This window comes from Oncorhynchus clarkii, chromosome 10 (assembly GCF_045791955.1).
Source record: "Oncorhynchus clarkii lewisi isolate Uvic-CL-2024 chromosome 10, UVic_Ocla_1.0, whole genome shotgun sequence".
NCBI lineage: Eukaryota > Metazoa > Chordata > Actinopteri > Salmoniformes > Salmonidae > Oncorhynchus > Oncorhynchus clarkii.
In genome coordinates, this window is record NC_092156.1 from 52,553,157 (window position 1) to 52,566,593 (window position 13,437).

The following is a 13,437-nucleotide window of genomic DNA, read 5'->3' on the forward strand; positions in this document are numbered from 1 at the left end:
CCTGATTGGTGGAAGTGCTGCAGAGATGGTTGTTCTTCTGGAAGGTTTTCCCATCTCTACAGATGAACTCTGGAGCGATGTCAGAGTGACCATCAGGTTTTTGAAAACCTCCCTGACCAATGCCCTTCTCCCCCTATTGCTCAGTTTGGCCAGGTGGCCTGCTCTGGGAAGCGTCTTGGTGATTCCAAACTTCTTCTTTTTTTTTTCTCTTTTTTTTTAAATGACTTTTTTTCTCCCTAATTTTCATGTTATCCAATTGGTAGTTACAGTCTTATCTCATCGCTGCAACTCCCGTACGGACTCGGGAGAGTTGAAGGTTGAGAGCTGTGCGTCCCCCGAAACACAACCCAGCCAAGCCGCAATGCTTCTTGACACAACAGCCGCTTAACCCGGTAGCCAGCCGCACCAATGTGTCGGAGGAAATACCGTACACCTGGCGACCATGTCAGCGTGCACTGCGCCCGGCCCGCCACAGGAGTCGCTAGAGCGAGATGGGACAAGAACATCCCTCCCCTAACCCGGACGACGCTGGGGCAATTGTGCGCTGCCCCATAGGTCCTCCGGTCGCGGCCGGCTATGACAGAGCCTGGACTCGAACCAGGATCTCTAGTGGCACAGCTAGCACTGCCTTAAACCACTGCACCACTCGGGAAGCAATTTCTTCCATTTAAGAATGATGGAGGCCACTGTTTTCTTGGAGACCTTCAATGCTGATAATTTATTTGGTACCCTTCTCCAGATCTGTGCCTCGACACAATCCTGTCTCTGAGCTCTACGGACAATTCCTTCAACCTTGTGGCTTGGTTTTTGCTCTGACATGCACTGTCATCTGTGGGATATTATGTAGACAGGTGTGGGCCTTTCCAAATCTTGTCCAATCAATTGAATTTACCACAGGTTGACTCAATCAACTTGTAAGGATGATCAATGGAAACAGGATGCAGCTGAGCTCAATTTTGAGTCTCATAGCAAAGGGTCTGAATACTTATGTAAATAAGGTATTTCTGTTTTTTATTTTCAAAAGTTTCTGAACCGGTTTTTGCTTTGTCATTAACTTCTTGGTGACAGGGGGCAGTATTTTTCACGTCCGGATGAAATGCATGCCCAAATTCAACTGCCGAACAACAACAAGGAGGAATTTGGACATTATCGAACAAAACAAACATCTATTGTGGAACTGGGATTCCTGGGAGTACATTCTGATGAAGATCATCAATGGTAAGTGAGTATTTATAATGCTATTTCTGACTTCTGTTGACTTCAACATGGCAGATATCTCTTTGGGTTGATTTGTCGTCTGAGCGCTGTACTGTAGGTTTTTTGAAATCTGACACAGAGGTTGCATTAAGGAGAAGTGGATCTAAAATTCCATGTATAACACTTGTATTTTCATCAACATTTATGATGACTATTTCTGTAAATTGATGTGGCTATGCAAAATCACTGGATGTTTTTGGAACAAGTGAACGTAACGCTCCAATGTACACTCAGATTTTTGGATATAAATATGAACTTTACCGAACAAAACACATGTATTGTGTAACATGAAGTCCTATGAGTGTCATCTGATGATCATCAAAGGTTAGTGATTAATTTTCTCTCTTTCTGCTTTTTGTGACTCCTCTCTCTGGCTGGAAAAATGGCTGTGTTTTTCTGTGATTTGGCTATGACCAAACATAATCGTTTGGTTTGCTTTCGTCGTAAAGCCATTTTGAAATCGCACACTTGTGGCTGGATTTACAACAAGTGCATCTTTAAAATGGTGTAAATTACATATATGTTTTGAGGAATTGTAATTATGGGATTTCTGTTTTGAATTTGGCGCCCTGCAGTTTCATTGGCTGTTGACGAGGTGAGACGCTACCGTCCCACATACCCTAGAGGTTAAAGAAAAAAATAAGCAAACACGTTTGGTGTTCGTCAAAAGGCATGTGGGAGACTCCCCAAACATATGGAAGAAGCCTAACCCTGGTCAGATGAGACTAAAATGTAGCTATTTGGCCATCAAGGAAAACGCTATGTCTGGCCAAACCAACACCTCCCATCACCCTGAGAACACCATCCTCACAGTGAAGCATGGTGGTGCCAGCATCAAACTGTGGGGATGTTTTTCATCGGCAGGGACCGGGAAACTGGTCAGAATTGAAGGCAGGAATGATGGATGGTGCTAAATACAGGGGAATTCTTGAGGGAAACCTGTTTCAGTTTTCCAGAGATTTGAGACTGGGACAATCAACCTAAGCATACTGCTAAAGCAACGCTCAAGTGGTTTAAGGGGAAATATTTAAATATCTTGGAATGGCCTAGTCAAAGCCCAGACCTCAATCCAATTGAGGATCTGTGGTATGACTTAAAGATTGCTGTACACCAGTGGAACCCATCCAACTTGAAGGAGCTGGAGCATTTTTCCCTTGAAGAATGGGCAAAAATCCCAGTGGCTAGATGTGCCAAGCTTATAGACACCCCAAGAGACTTGCAGCTGTAATTGCTGCAAAAGGTGGACCTACAAAGTATTGACTTTGGGGTGTGAATAGTTATGCACGCTCAAGTTGTTTTTTGTCTTATTTCTTGTTTGTTACACAATAAAAAAAAATATATTTTGCATCTTCAAAGTGGTAGTCATATTGTGTAAATCAAATTATACAAATCCCCCCCAAAATCAATTTTAATTCCAGGTTGTAAGTCAACAAAATTGGAAAAATGCTAAGGGGGTGAATACTTATGCAAGCCACTGTAATTGCAAAAGGGTTTTCTAATTATCAATTAGCCTTTTTAAAATAATAAACTTGGATTAGCTAACACAACGTGCCATTGGAATGGTTGATGGTGATGGTTGCTGATAATGGGCCCCTGTACGGCTATGTAGATATTTCATAAAAAAATCTGCCCTTTCCAGCTACAATAGTCATTTACAACATTAACAATGTCGACACTGTATTTCTGCTGAGTTTGATATTTTAATGTACAAAAAAAATTGTTTTTCAAAAACCGAGGACATTTCTAAGTGACCCCAAACTTTTAAACGTGTGTGTGTGTGTGTGTGTGTGTGCGCGCGCGCGCGTCTACACTACCGGTCAAAAGTATTAGAACACCTTCTCATTCCAAAGGTTTTTATTTTTACTATTTTCTACATTGTAGAATAATAGTGGAGACATCAACTATGAAATAACACATGTGGAATCATGTAGTAACCAACAAAGTGTTAACCTCTCTAGGGGGTGTGGTTTTTGGCCAACATCCAGTGAAGTTGCAGAGCACCAAATTCAAAAACAGAAATACTCATTATAAAAATTCATAAAACATACAAGTGTTCTACATCGGTTTAAAGATGAACTTCTTGTTGGATGTCAGATTTCTTAAAGGCTTTACGGCGAAAGCATACCATGCGATTATCTGAGAACAGCGCCCAGCAGACAAATCATTAAACAGTTACCAGCCAAGTAGAGGAGTTACACAAGTCAGAAATAGTGATACAATGAATCACTTACCTTTGATGATCTTCACATGGTTGCACTCACAAGACTCATTTATTCATGATCGTTTTGTTCGATAAAGTCCCTCATTGTATCCAAAAACCTCCGTTTTGTTTGTGCGCTTTGTTCAGTAATCCACAGGCTCAATGGCAGTCACAACAGACCGACACAAAATCCGAAAAGTATCAGTAAAGTTCGTAGAGACATGTCAAACAATGTTTATAATCAATCCTCAGGTTGTTTTTAGTCATAATAATCAATAATATTTCAACCGGACAAAAGCTTTGTCAATATAAAAGGAAAACAAGAAAGGCGTGCTCTCGGTTGCGCGCATGAAAAACCTCTGGGACACTGAATGGTCCACTCATTCAGAGTGGTCTTACTCCCTCAATTTTCAGAATACAAGCCTGAAACAATTTATAAAGACTGTTGACATCTAGTGGAAGCCATATGAAGTGCAATTTGAGTCCTAAGTCAATGCATACTGTAATGGCATTTAATAGAGAACTACAACAACAACAAAAATCCCACTTCCTGGATGGATTTTTCTCAGGTTTTCGCCTGCCATATCAGTTCTGTTATACTCAGACATTATTTTATCAGTTTTGGAAACTTCAGAGTGTTTTCTATCCAAATCTATCAATTATATGCATATCCTAGCTTTTGGGCCTGAGTAGCAGGCTGTTTACTTTGGGCACGCTTTTCATCCAGAAATGATAAGTGCCCCCTACCCTAATTAAGTTAAACAAATCAAAATATATTTTATATTTGAGATTCTTCAAATAGCCACCCTTTGCCTTGATGACAACTTTGAACACTCTTGGCATTCTCTCAACCAGCTTCATGAGGTAGTCGCCTGGAATGCATTTAAATTAACAGGTGTGCCTAGTTCAGTTCATTTGTGGAATTTCTTTCTTAAAGATATACTTCTCCTTAATGCAACCACTGTGTCAGATTTCAAAAAAGCTTTACCACGAAACCAAACCATGGAATAATCAGAGTACAGCGCTCTGAGACCAAAACAAGCCATACAAATACCCACCATGTTGTGGAGTCAACAGAAGTCAGAAATAGCATTAAGTATTAATTTACCTTTTGATCTTCACTTCATCAGAATGGAATCCCAGTTCCACAATAAATGTTTGTTTTGTTCAATAAAGTCAATTTATGTCCAAATACCTCCTTTTTGTTTGCGCGTTTAGTTCACAAATCCAAATTCACAAGGTGCGAGAACTAGGTCCAGACAAAGTCAAACAGTTCCATTACAGTTCGTAGAAACATGCCAAACGATGGATAGAATCAATCTTTATGGTGTTTTTATCATAAATCTTCAATAATATTCCAACCGGACAATTCCTTTGTCTTTAGAAATGAAAGGGAATGCAGCTCGCTCTCACAGCCACGTGCGTGATTTAGCTCATGGCATTCTGTCAGACCCCTTAGTCGAACAGCTCTTATTCGCTCCCTCTTCACAGTTGAAGCCTGAAACAAGGTTCTAAAGACTGACATCTAGTGGAAGCCTTAGGAAGTGCAATCAGACCACATTTTACACCGTATATTGGATTGGCAAAGACTTAAACCTACAAACCTCAGATTTCCCACTTCCTGGTTAGATTGTTTCTCAGGTTTTTGCCTGCCATATGAGTTATGTTATACTCACAGACATCATTCAAACAGTTTTAGAAACTTCAGAGTGTTTTATATCCCAATCTACTAATAATATGCATATCCTGCCTGAGTAGGAGGCAGTTTACTCTGGGCACCTTATCCAAGCTACTCAATACTGCCCCCCTGTTAACAATAAGTTTGGAGTGGTTGAAAAACTTGTTTTAATTACTCCTAACTAAGTTTATGTAAACTTCCGACTTCAAGTGTGTGTGTGTGTATGTTATTTATTTTACCCATATACCAATGGGTTCCCTTCTTTGCAAGGCGTTGGAAATCTCCCTGTTTTTTTGTTGAATCTGTGTTTGAAGTTCACTGCTCAACTGAGAGACCTTACAATTATCTGTATGTGTGGGGTACAGGTAGGTAGGCATTCAATGTCAAGCACTATTATTGCACACAGGCCATGTAACTTATTAAGCAAATGTTTGCTCCTCAGCTTATTTAGGCTTGCCATAAGAAAGGGGTTGAATAATTTTTGACTCAACGTTTCAGCTTTTAATTTATTTATTTGTAAAAATGTCTAAACATCATTCCACTTTCACATTATGGGGTATTGTGTGTAGGCCAGTGAAACAAAATCTCAATTTTAATCCATTTTCAGGCTGTAACACAACACAATGTGGAGAAAGTGAAAGGGTGTGAATAGTTTAAGAGTTCAACTGATATTCCTCTGGTTTTGCATTCAGCCCCGATGTTTGGTCTCTGCGAAGCCTACACTGCAGATTATTGTACAGGCTGTGGGGTTGCCTAAATTTACAGCAACATATTCCAAACAACATATTCCAAACAACATATTCAACTGTATCCTGATCTGCAAGTCTGCAGTCTAAAATGGATGACTATAAAGACCGTAAAATAGATTCCAGAGTTAATAGCATACTGCATTACATGCCTAGTGAGACAGCAGCTGCACTGTGGCCAATTCGCATAACTTCTGCCTCTTCTTACAGTTTCTAGAGCTGAGTTCACCTCTGACCTGAGTTGGAACACAGAGCTGGAATCTAATCTAGAGTTGTATGCCTGGTCTCCTGGCTACTTCCTCTGTCTAGCTAGGCCCTACCCAGAGTGTCTGGATGCAGTGAACACTAAGAGGATGTTTCCCAATTCTGGTCCTGTTGACCTGAAGGGCAAAAACAAAAATGTGCCCCCTATTTAGTCCCCAGGACCAGAATTGAGAAACACATCCTCTGTTCACTGCATGCAGTTCTGAAGGGACTGGATAAGTCAAGCAGTGTGGCAATGGCTCCAGCTTGGTGAAAGAGATTGGACACCACAACACAAATAATCTTTAGTTATTAATTTATTCCACTGTAGCCTAAGAACACGTTTCGCCGCAGCCATCCTCTGAGATGGCCCCACCTTGCCTTCCCATGGACAAAATATAGATTTTGCCACATTGTTCACACCTGTGTGGTTCCATCGGATCTGGGGAGGTTAGAGTTTAGGTGGGGGAAGGGCTAGGGGTTGATGTCTGTAGGGAGATAATTGTGTTTCAGGTGAACTCTCCCTCTGTTTTCAATTGACTTCTGAGAGGATGTGTGAAATTGTGTTTCAAAACATCCTGCCGCTAATCAGATAAGTTTGATTTCTGCAAGAGGGTGATATTTCCTTGTTTTGAAAGAACCAAGACCACAATTTGATAAGGGAACATTTTTGGAAAATTATCACAAAGTAATAATATAAAAGTGAATAAAATTAGTCTGGGGGAGTTGAGGAGGAGCTCTGTGTGCCTGCAAATCCTGTGCATCTGAAATGGTACCCTATTCCAGAGTCACTGCTTTTGACCAGAGTTAAAGCAATTTCATTCATAGTCCAAATAAAACACCACCTGTGGACTACCAGTAACACCTGTTGTCAATAGCCCCACAAATGATCAGATGTCTTATTATGCCTATTAAAAGGCAGTGTTGGTTTTGTATAGTATGTAACTCTGGTGTGTGTCTCCCTTGCCTCAGGTATTGGCTCCACATACTTCCATGCCACCCTCAGTTTCCTGGGTCAGATGCTGGATGAGTTGTCCATCCTGTGGGTGCTCATGTGTGCCATCGGCATGTGGTTCCCCAAGAGATATCTGCCCAAGATGTTCAGGAATGACAGGTGAGTCAACAGTTTGCCTTGTCTCACTGCTCAATTCACGCCCTTCACCTTGGCCATTGCGCTTCGATGTTTGCAGATATGAAGGGTCTGTGCAGACTCTAGCCTTTTTGGGGACTGGTTGGTTTCTGTTCCATTAAACTACATGATATCAAATAAAATGTTATTTGTCACATGCTTCGTAAACTGTGATATGCTGATATGCTAAACAGTGATACATACGTACGTACGTTAAACATACATGCATACACTTGTGTGTCCTTTTGAAATTATCTGGATTTCTGCATAAATTAGTCATTAAATGATATCTTCATATTCGTAAAGATTTACATTTACATAATTTAAACATTTGCAGTGTAGGTTTGAAAAAGTATGTGAACCCCAAGGCTAATTAATGACTTCTCCAAAAGCTAATTGGAGTCAACTAACCTGGAGTGTAGTCATTGAGGTGAGATTGGAGAAGTTGGTTAGAGCTGCCCTGTCCTATAAAAACACTCACAAAATGTGAGTTTGCTATTCACAAGAAGCATTGCCTGATGTGAACCATGCCTCGAACATAAGAGTTCTCAGAAGACCCAAGATTAGTTGTCGACTTGCATAAAGCTGGAAAGGGTTACAAAAGTATCTCTAAAAGCCTTGATTGTCTATAAATGGAGAAAGTTTAGCAGTGTTACTCTCCCTATGAGTGGCCGTCCTGCAACGATGACTGCAAGAGCACAGCGCATAATGCTCAATGAGGTTAAGAAGAATCTTAGTGTCAGCTATCTCTGGAGCATGCTAACATCTCTGTTGACGAGTCCACGATACGTAAAACAAGAATCGTGTTCATGGAAGGACACCACGGAAGAAGCCACTGCTGTCCAAAAAAAGTTTGCAAAAGAGCATCTGGATGTTCCACAGCGCTACTGGCAAAATATTCTGTGGACAGATGAAACTAAAGTTGAGCTGTTTGGAAGGAACACAACACTATGTGTAGAGAAAAAGGCACAGGACACCTTCATCAACCTCATCCCAACTTTCCGCAATATTAAGCTGATCCACGCTCCAAAAAAAACAAAAAAAAGCAACCTTCCGGATGAAACACTTATTTTTATTATTATTTATCTTTATTTAACTAGGCAAGTCAGTTAAGAACAAATTCTTATTTTCAATGACGGCCTAGGAACAGTGGGTTAACTGCCTTGTTCAGGGGCAGAACGACAGATTTGTACCTTGTCAGCTCGGGGATTTGAACTTGCAACCTTCCGGTTACTAGTCCAACGCTCTAACCACTAGGCGTACTTACTTCCGGTGCCGACAGAGATGGCCGCCTCGCTTTGTGTTCCTAGGAAACTATGCAGTATTTAAAAAAAAAATAAAAAAAAACATGTACGTGTTATTTCTTACATTGGTACCCCAGGTAATCTTAGGTTTCATTACATACAGTCGGGAGGAACTACTGAATATAAGAGCAACGTCAACTCACCATCATTACGACCAGGAATATGACTTTCCCGAAGCGGATCCTGTGTTCTGCCCTCCACCCAGGACAATGGATTGGATCCCAGCCGACGACCCAAAACAACGACGTCGTAAAAGAGGCAAACGAAGCGGTCTTCTGGTCAGGCTCCGGAGACGGGCACATCGCTCACCGCTCCCTAGCATACTACTAGCATACTAATGTCCAGTCTCTTGACAACAAGGTTGATGAAATCTGAGCAAGGGTAGCATTCCAGAGAGACATCAGAGACTGTAATATTCTTTGCTTCACGGCAACATGGCTCACTCGAGAGACGCTAATGGAGTCGGTGCAGCCAGCTGGTTTCTTCACGCATCGCGCCGACAGAAACTACCATCTTTCTGGTAAGAATAGGGGCGGGGCCTTATGCCTTATGATTAACGAGACATGGTGTGATCATAACAACATACTCGTCCTTCTGTTCACCTGACTTAGAATTCCTCACAATCAAATGTCGACCGCATTATCTACCAAGGGAATTCTCTTCGTATATATTCCCCCCCAAGCAGACATATCGATGGCCCTGAACTAACTTTATTTGACTTTATGTAAACTGGAAACCACATCCTGAGGCTGCATACATTGTAGCTGGGGATTTTAACAAGACTCCCTAAACTGTATCAGCATATTGATTGTGCTACCAGGGCTGGTAAAACCATGGATCATTGCTATTCTAACTTCCGCAACGCATATAAGGCCCTCCCCCGCCCTCCTTTCGGAAAAGCTGACCACGACTCCATTTTGTTGCTTCCAGCCTATAGACAGAAACTAAAACAAGAAGCTCCCACGCTCAGGTCTGTTCAACGCTGGTCCGACCAATCTGATTCCACGCTTCAAGACCGCTTCGATCACGTGGATTGGGATATGTTCCGCATTGCGTCAAACAACAACATTGATGAATATGCAGATTCGGTGAGCGGGTTCATTAGAAAGTGCATTGACGATGTCGTACCCATAGTAACGATTAAAACAACTCCAAACCAGAAACTGTGGATTGATGGCAGCATTCGCGTGAAACTGAAAGCGCGAACCACTGCTTTTAACCAGGGCAAGGTGACCGGAAACATGACCAAATACAAACAGTGTAGCTATTCCCTCCAAGGCAATCAAACAAGCTAAGTGTCAGTATAGCGACAAAGTAGAGTCGCAATTCAACGGCTCAGACACGAGGTATGTGGCAGGGTCTACAGTCAATCACGGATTACAAAAAGAAAACCAGCCCCGTCGCAGACCAGGATGTCTTGCTCCCAGACAGACTAAATAACTTTTTTGCCCACTTTGAGGACAATACAGTGCCACTGACGCGGCCCGCTACCCAAACCGGCGGACTCTCCTTCACTGCAGCCGACGTGAGAAACATTTTAAACGTGTTAACCCTCGCAGGGCTGCAGGCCCAGACGGCATCCCCAGCCGCATCCTCAGAGCATGCGCAGACCAGCTGGCTGGTGTGTTTACGGACATATTCAATCAATCCTTGTACCAGTCTGCTGTTCCCACATGCTTCAAGAGGGCCACCATTGTCCCTGTTCCCAAGAAAGCTAAGGTAACTGAGCTAAACTACTACCGCCCCGTAGCACTCACTTCCGTCATCATAAAGTGCTTTGAGAGACTAGTCAAGGACCATATCACCTCCACCCTACCTGACACCCTAGACCCACTCCAATTTGCTTACCGCCCAAATAGGTCCACAGACGACGCAATCGCAACCATACTGCACACTGCCCTAACCCATCTGGACAAGAGGAATAGCTGTGAGAATCCTGTTCATCGACTACAGCTCAGCATTTAACACCATATTACCCTCCAAACTCGTCACCAAGCTCGAGACGCTGGGTCTCGACCCCGCCCTGTGCAACTGGGTACTGGACTTCCTGACGGGCCGCTCCCAGGTGGTGAGGGTAGGTAACAACATCTCCACCCCGCTGATCCTCAACACTGGGGCCCCACAAGGGTGCGTTCTGAGCCTTCTCTTGTACTCCCTGTTCACCCACGACTGCGTGGCCATGCACGCCTCCAACTCAATCATCAAGTTTGCGGACGACACGACAGTGGTAGGCTTGATTACCAACAACGACGAGACGGCCTACAGGGAGGAGGTGAGGGCCCTCGGAGTGTGGTGTCAGGAAAATAACCTCACACTCAACAAAACAAAGGAGATTGTGGACTTTAGGAAACAGCAGAGGGAGCACCACCTTATCCACGTCGACGGGACAGTAGTGGAGAGGGTAGTAAGTTTTAAGTTTCTCGGCGTACACATCACGGACAAACTGAATTGGTCCACCCATACAGACAGCGTCGTGAAGAAGGCGCAGCAGCGCCTCTTCAACCTCAGGAGGCTGAAGAAATTTGACTGGTCACCAAAAGCACTCACAAACTTCTACAGATGCACAATCGAGAGCATCCTGGCGGGCTGTATCACCGCCTGGTACGGCAACTGCTTCGCCCACAACCGTAAGGCTCTCCAGAGGGTAGTGAGGTCTGCACATCGCATCCCCGAGGGCAACCTACCTGCCCTCCAGGACACCTACACCACCCAATGTCACAGGAAGGCCATAAAGATCATCAAGGACAACATCCACCCGAGCCACTGCCAGTTCACCCCGCTATCATCCTGAAGGCGAGGTCAGTACAGGTGCATCAAAGCAGGGACCGAGAGACTGAAAAACAGCTTCTATCTCAAGGCCATCAGACTTAAACAGCCACCACTAACATTGAGAGGCTGCTGCCAACACACTGACTCAACTCCAGCCACTTTAATAATGGAAATTTATTTAAAAATGTATCACTAGCCACTTTAAACAATGCTACTTAATATAATGTTTACATGCCCTACATTACATACTGTATATACTGTACTCGATACCATTTACTGCATCTTGCCTATGCCGTTCTGTACCATCACTCATTCATATCTTTATTTACATATTCTTTATCCCTTTACACGTGTGTATAAGGTAGTAGTTTTGGACTTTCCTTAGTCTTACCTGGATCGTTAGTGGCACAAAAGAATACGATCAAAAATAGGATGTAGGGAATCATTGCAAATAATTTTTTTTATTGAAGTTGATGTCTCACGTGACATGTTGCATTACATCTCAAGTTGAATTACTGGCGCTAAACAACTCACCCTCACTCATCTCCACAATCAATAAGGGCTCTGAGGACATCCTCTATTCACAATGTCGCAGCTGCTCCCTTCAGGAAGAAGGCACAGAGTTCCCAAAGTGAGGACTTCTCTAGGGCTACAGTGCCTTCAGAAAGTATTGATACCCCTTGACTTATTCCACATTTTGTTGTGTTAAGGGCTGTTGGATGACTGTATTACTGCAACACCGGCAGTCACGAGTCATGACGCCAGTCAAATTCCACGTGACCCTTTATTCACTATAATTAGGCTTCTCCAAGCTCTGATGCTGCTGATGGTGATTTGTAGCCTACCAAACTTGCAAACTACCTGGTACTCAGCACTCTGTCCCTCTAATCACTCTGACATCAATGCAAATGTGATCGAAAATTGAATCAAATAATTTGAGATCCCCATTAGCTCATGCAGGCGAGAAATGAGAAATCAGAGTGATGGCCTCTAAAAAGAGGAGAATCCCATCAACTTTCTATAGGCTAGGCTTACTATATTTATTTATTTCTCAACTTTCCTAATATTAAGCACATTGCTTCACTTTTCAACAGGAGTATAGCCTACCTGGCTGGCATGAAAAAAGCGTCCTCCATTTGCTATTTAAGAGCATGTTTTGAGACCCGTGCATGATAATGGTCAATTCTAAATCAAAACAAGTTTCACACATACAGTACCAGTCAAAAGTTTGGACACTGACTCATTCCAAGACATCAAAACTATGAAATAACACGTATGGTATCATGTAGTAACCAAAAAAGTCTTAAACAAATCAAAATATATTCTTCAAAGTAGCCACCATTTGCCTTGATGACAGCATTGCAAAGTCTTGGCATTCTCTCAACCAGCTTCATGAGGTAATCACCTGGAGAGCATTTCAATTAACAGGTGTGTCTTGTTAAAAGTTAATTTGTGGAATTTCTTTCCCTCATGAGTTTGAGTCAATCAGTTGTGTTGTGACAAGGTACACAATACAGAATATAGCCTTATTTGATAAAATACCATATTATGGAAAGAACAGCTCAAATAAGTGAAGAGAAACAAAAGTCCATTACTTCGACTGACCTTCATGTCATAATCTGGAAAATTTCAAGAACTTTGAAAGTTTCTTCAAGTGCAGTCGTAAAAACCATCTAGCGCTATGATGAAACTGGCTCTCATGAGGACCACCACCCAGAGTTGTCTATGCTGCAGAGGATAAGTTCATTAGAGTTAACTGCACCTCAGATTGCAGCCAAATAAATGCTTCAGAGTTCAAGTAAGACACATCTCAACATCAACTGTTTAGAGGAGACTGTGTGAATCAGGCCTTCATGGTCGAATTGCTGCATAGAAACCACTGCTAAAGGACACCAATAATAAGAAGAGACTTGCTTGTGCCAAGAAACACGAGCAATGGACATGACCGGTGTAAATCTGTCATTTGGTCTGTGTCCAAATTTGAGATTTTTGGTTCCAACCGCCGTGTCTTTGTGAGACGCAGAATAGATAAACAGATGATCTCTGCATGTGTAGTTCCCACCGTGAAGCATGGAGGAGAAGGTGTAGGGGGTGCTTTGCTGATGACACTG

At 42.6% G+C, this 13,437-nt stretch overlaps 1 protein-coding gene across 1 annotated transcript in view; it reads left to right on the forward strand.

Annotated features, from left to right (window-relative positions):
* LOC139418763 (alkaline ceramidase 2-like) overlaps positions 1-13,437 on the forward strand; it is a 29,125-nt gene that overhangs the window by 2,088 nt on the left and 13,600 nt on the right. The window contains exon 3 of the mRNA XM_071168445.1: positions 7,097-7,238. Coding sequence (XP_071024546.1) covers positions 7,097-7,238 — 142 coding nt within the window. The remainder of the gene's footprint in view (positions 1-7,096; positions 7,239-13,437) is intronic.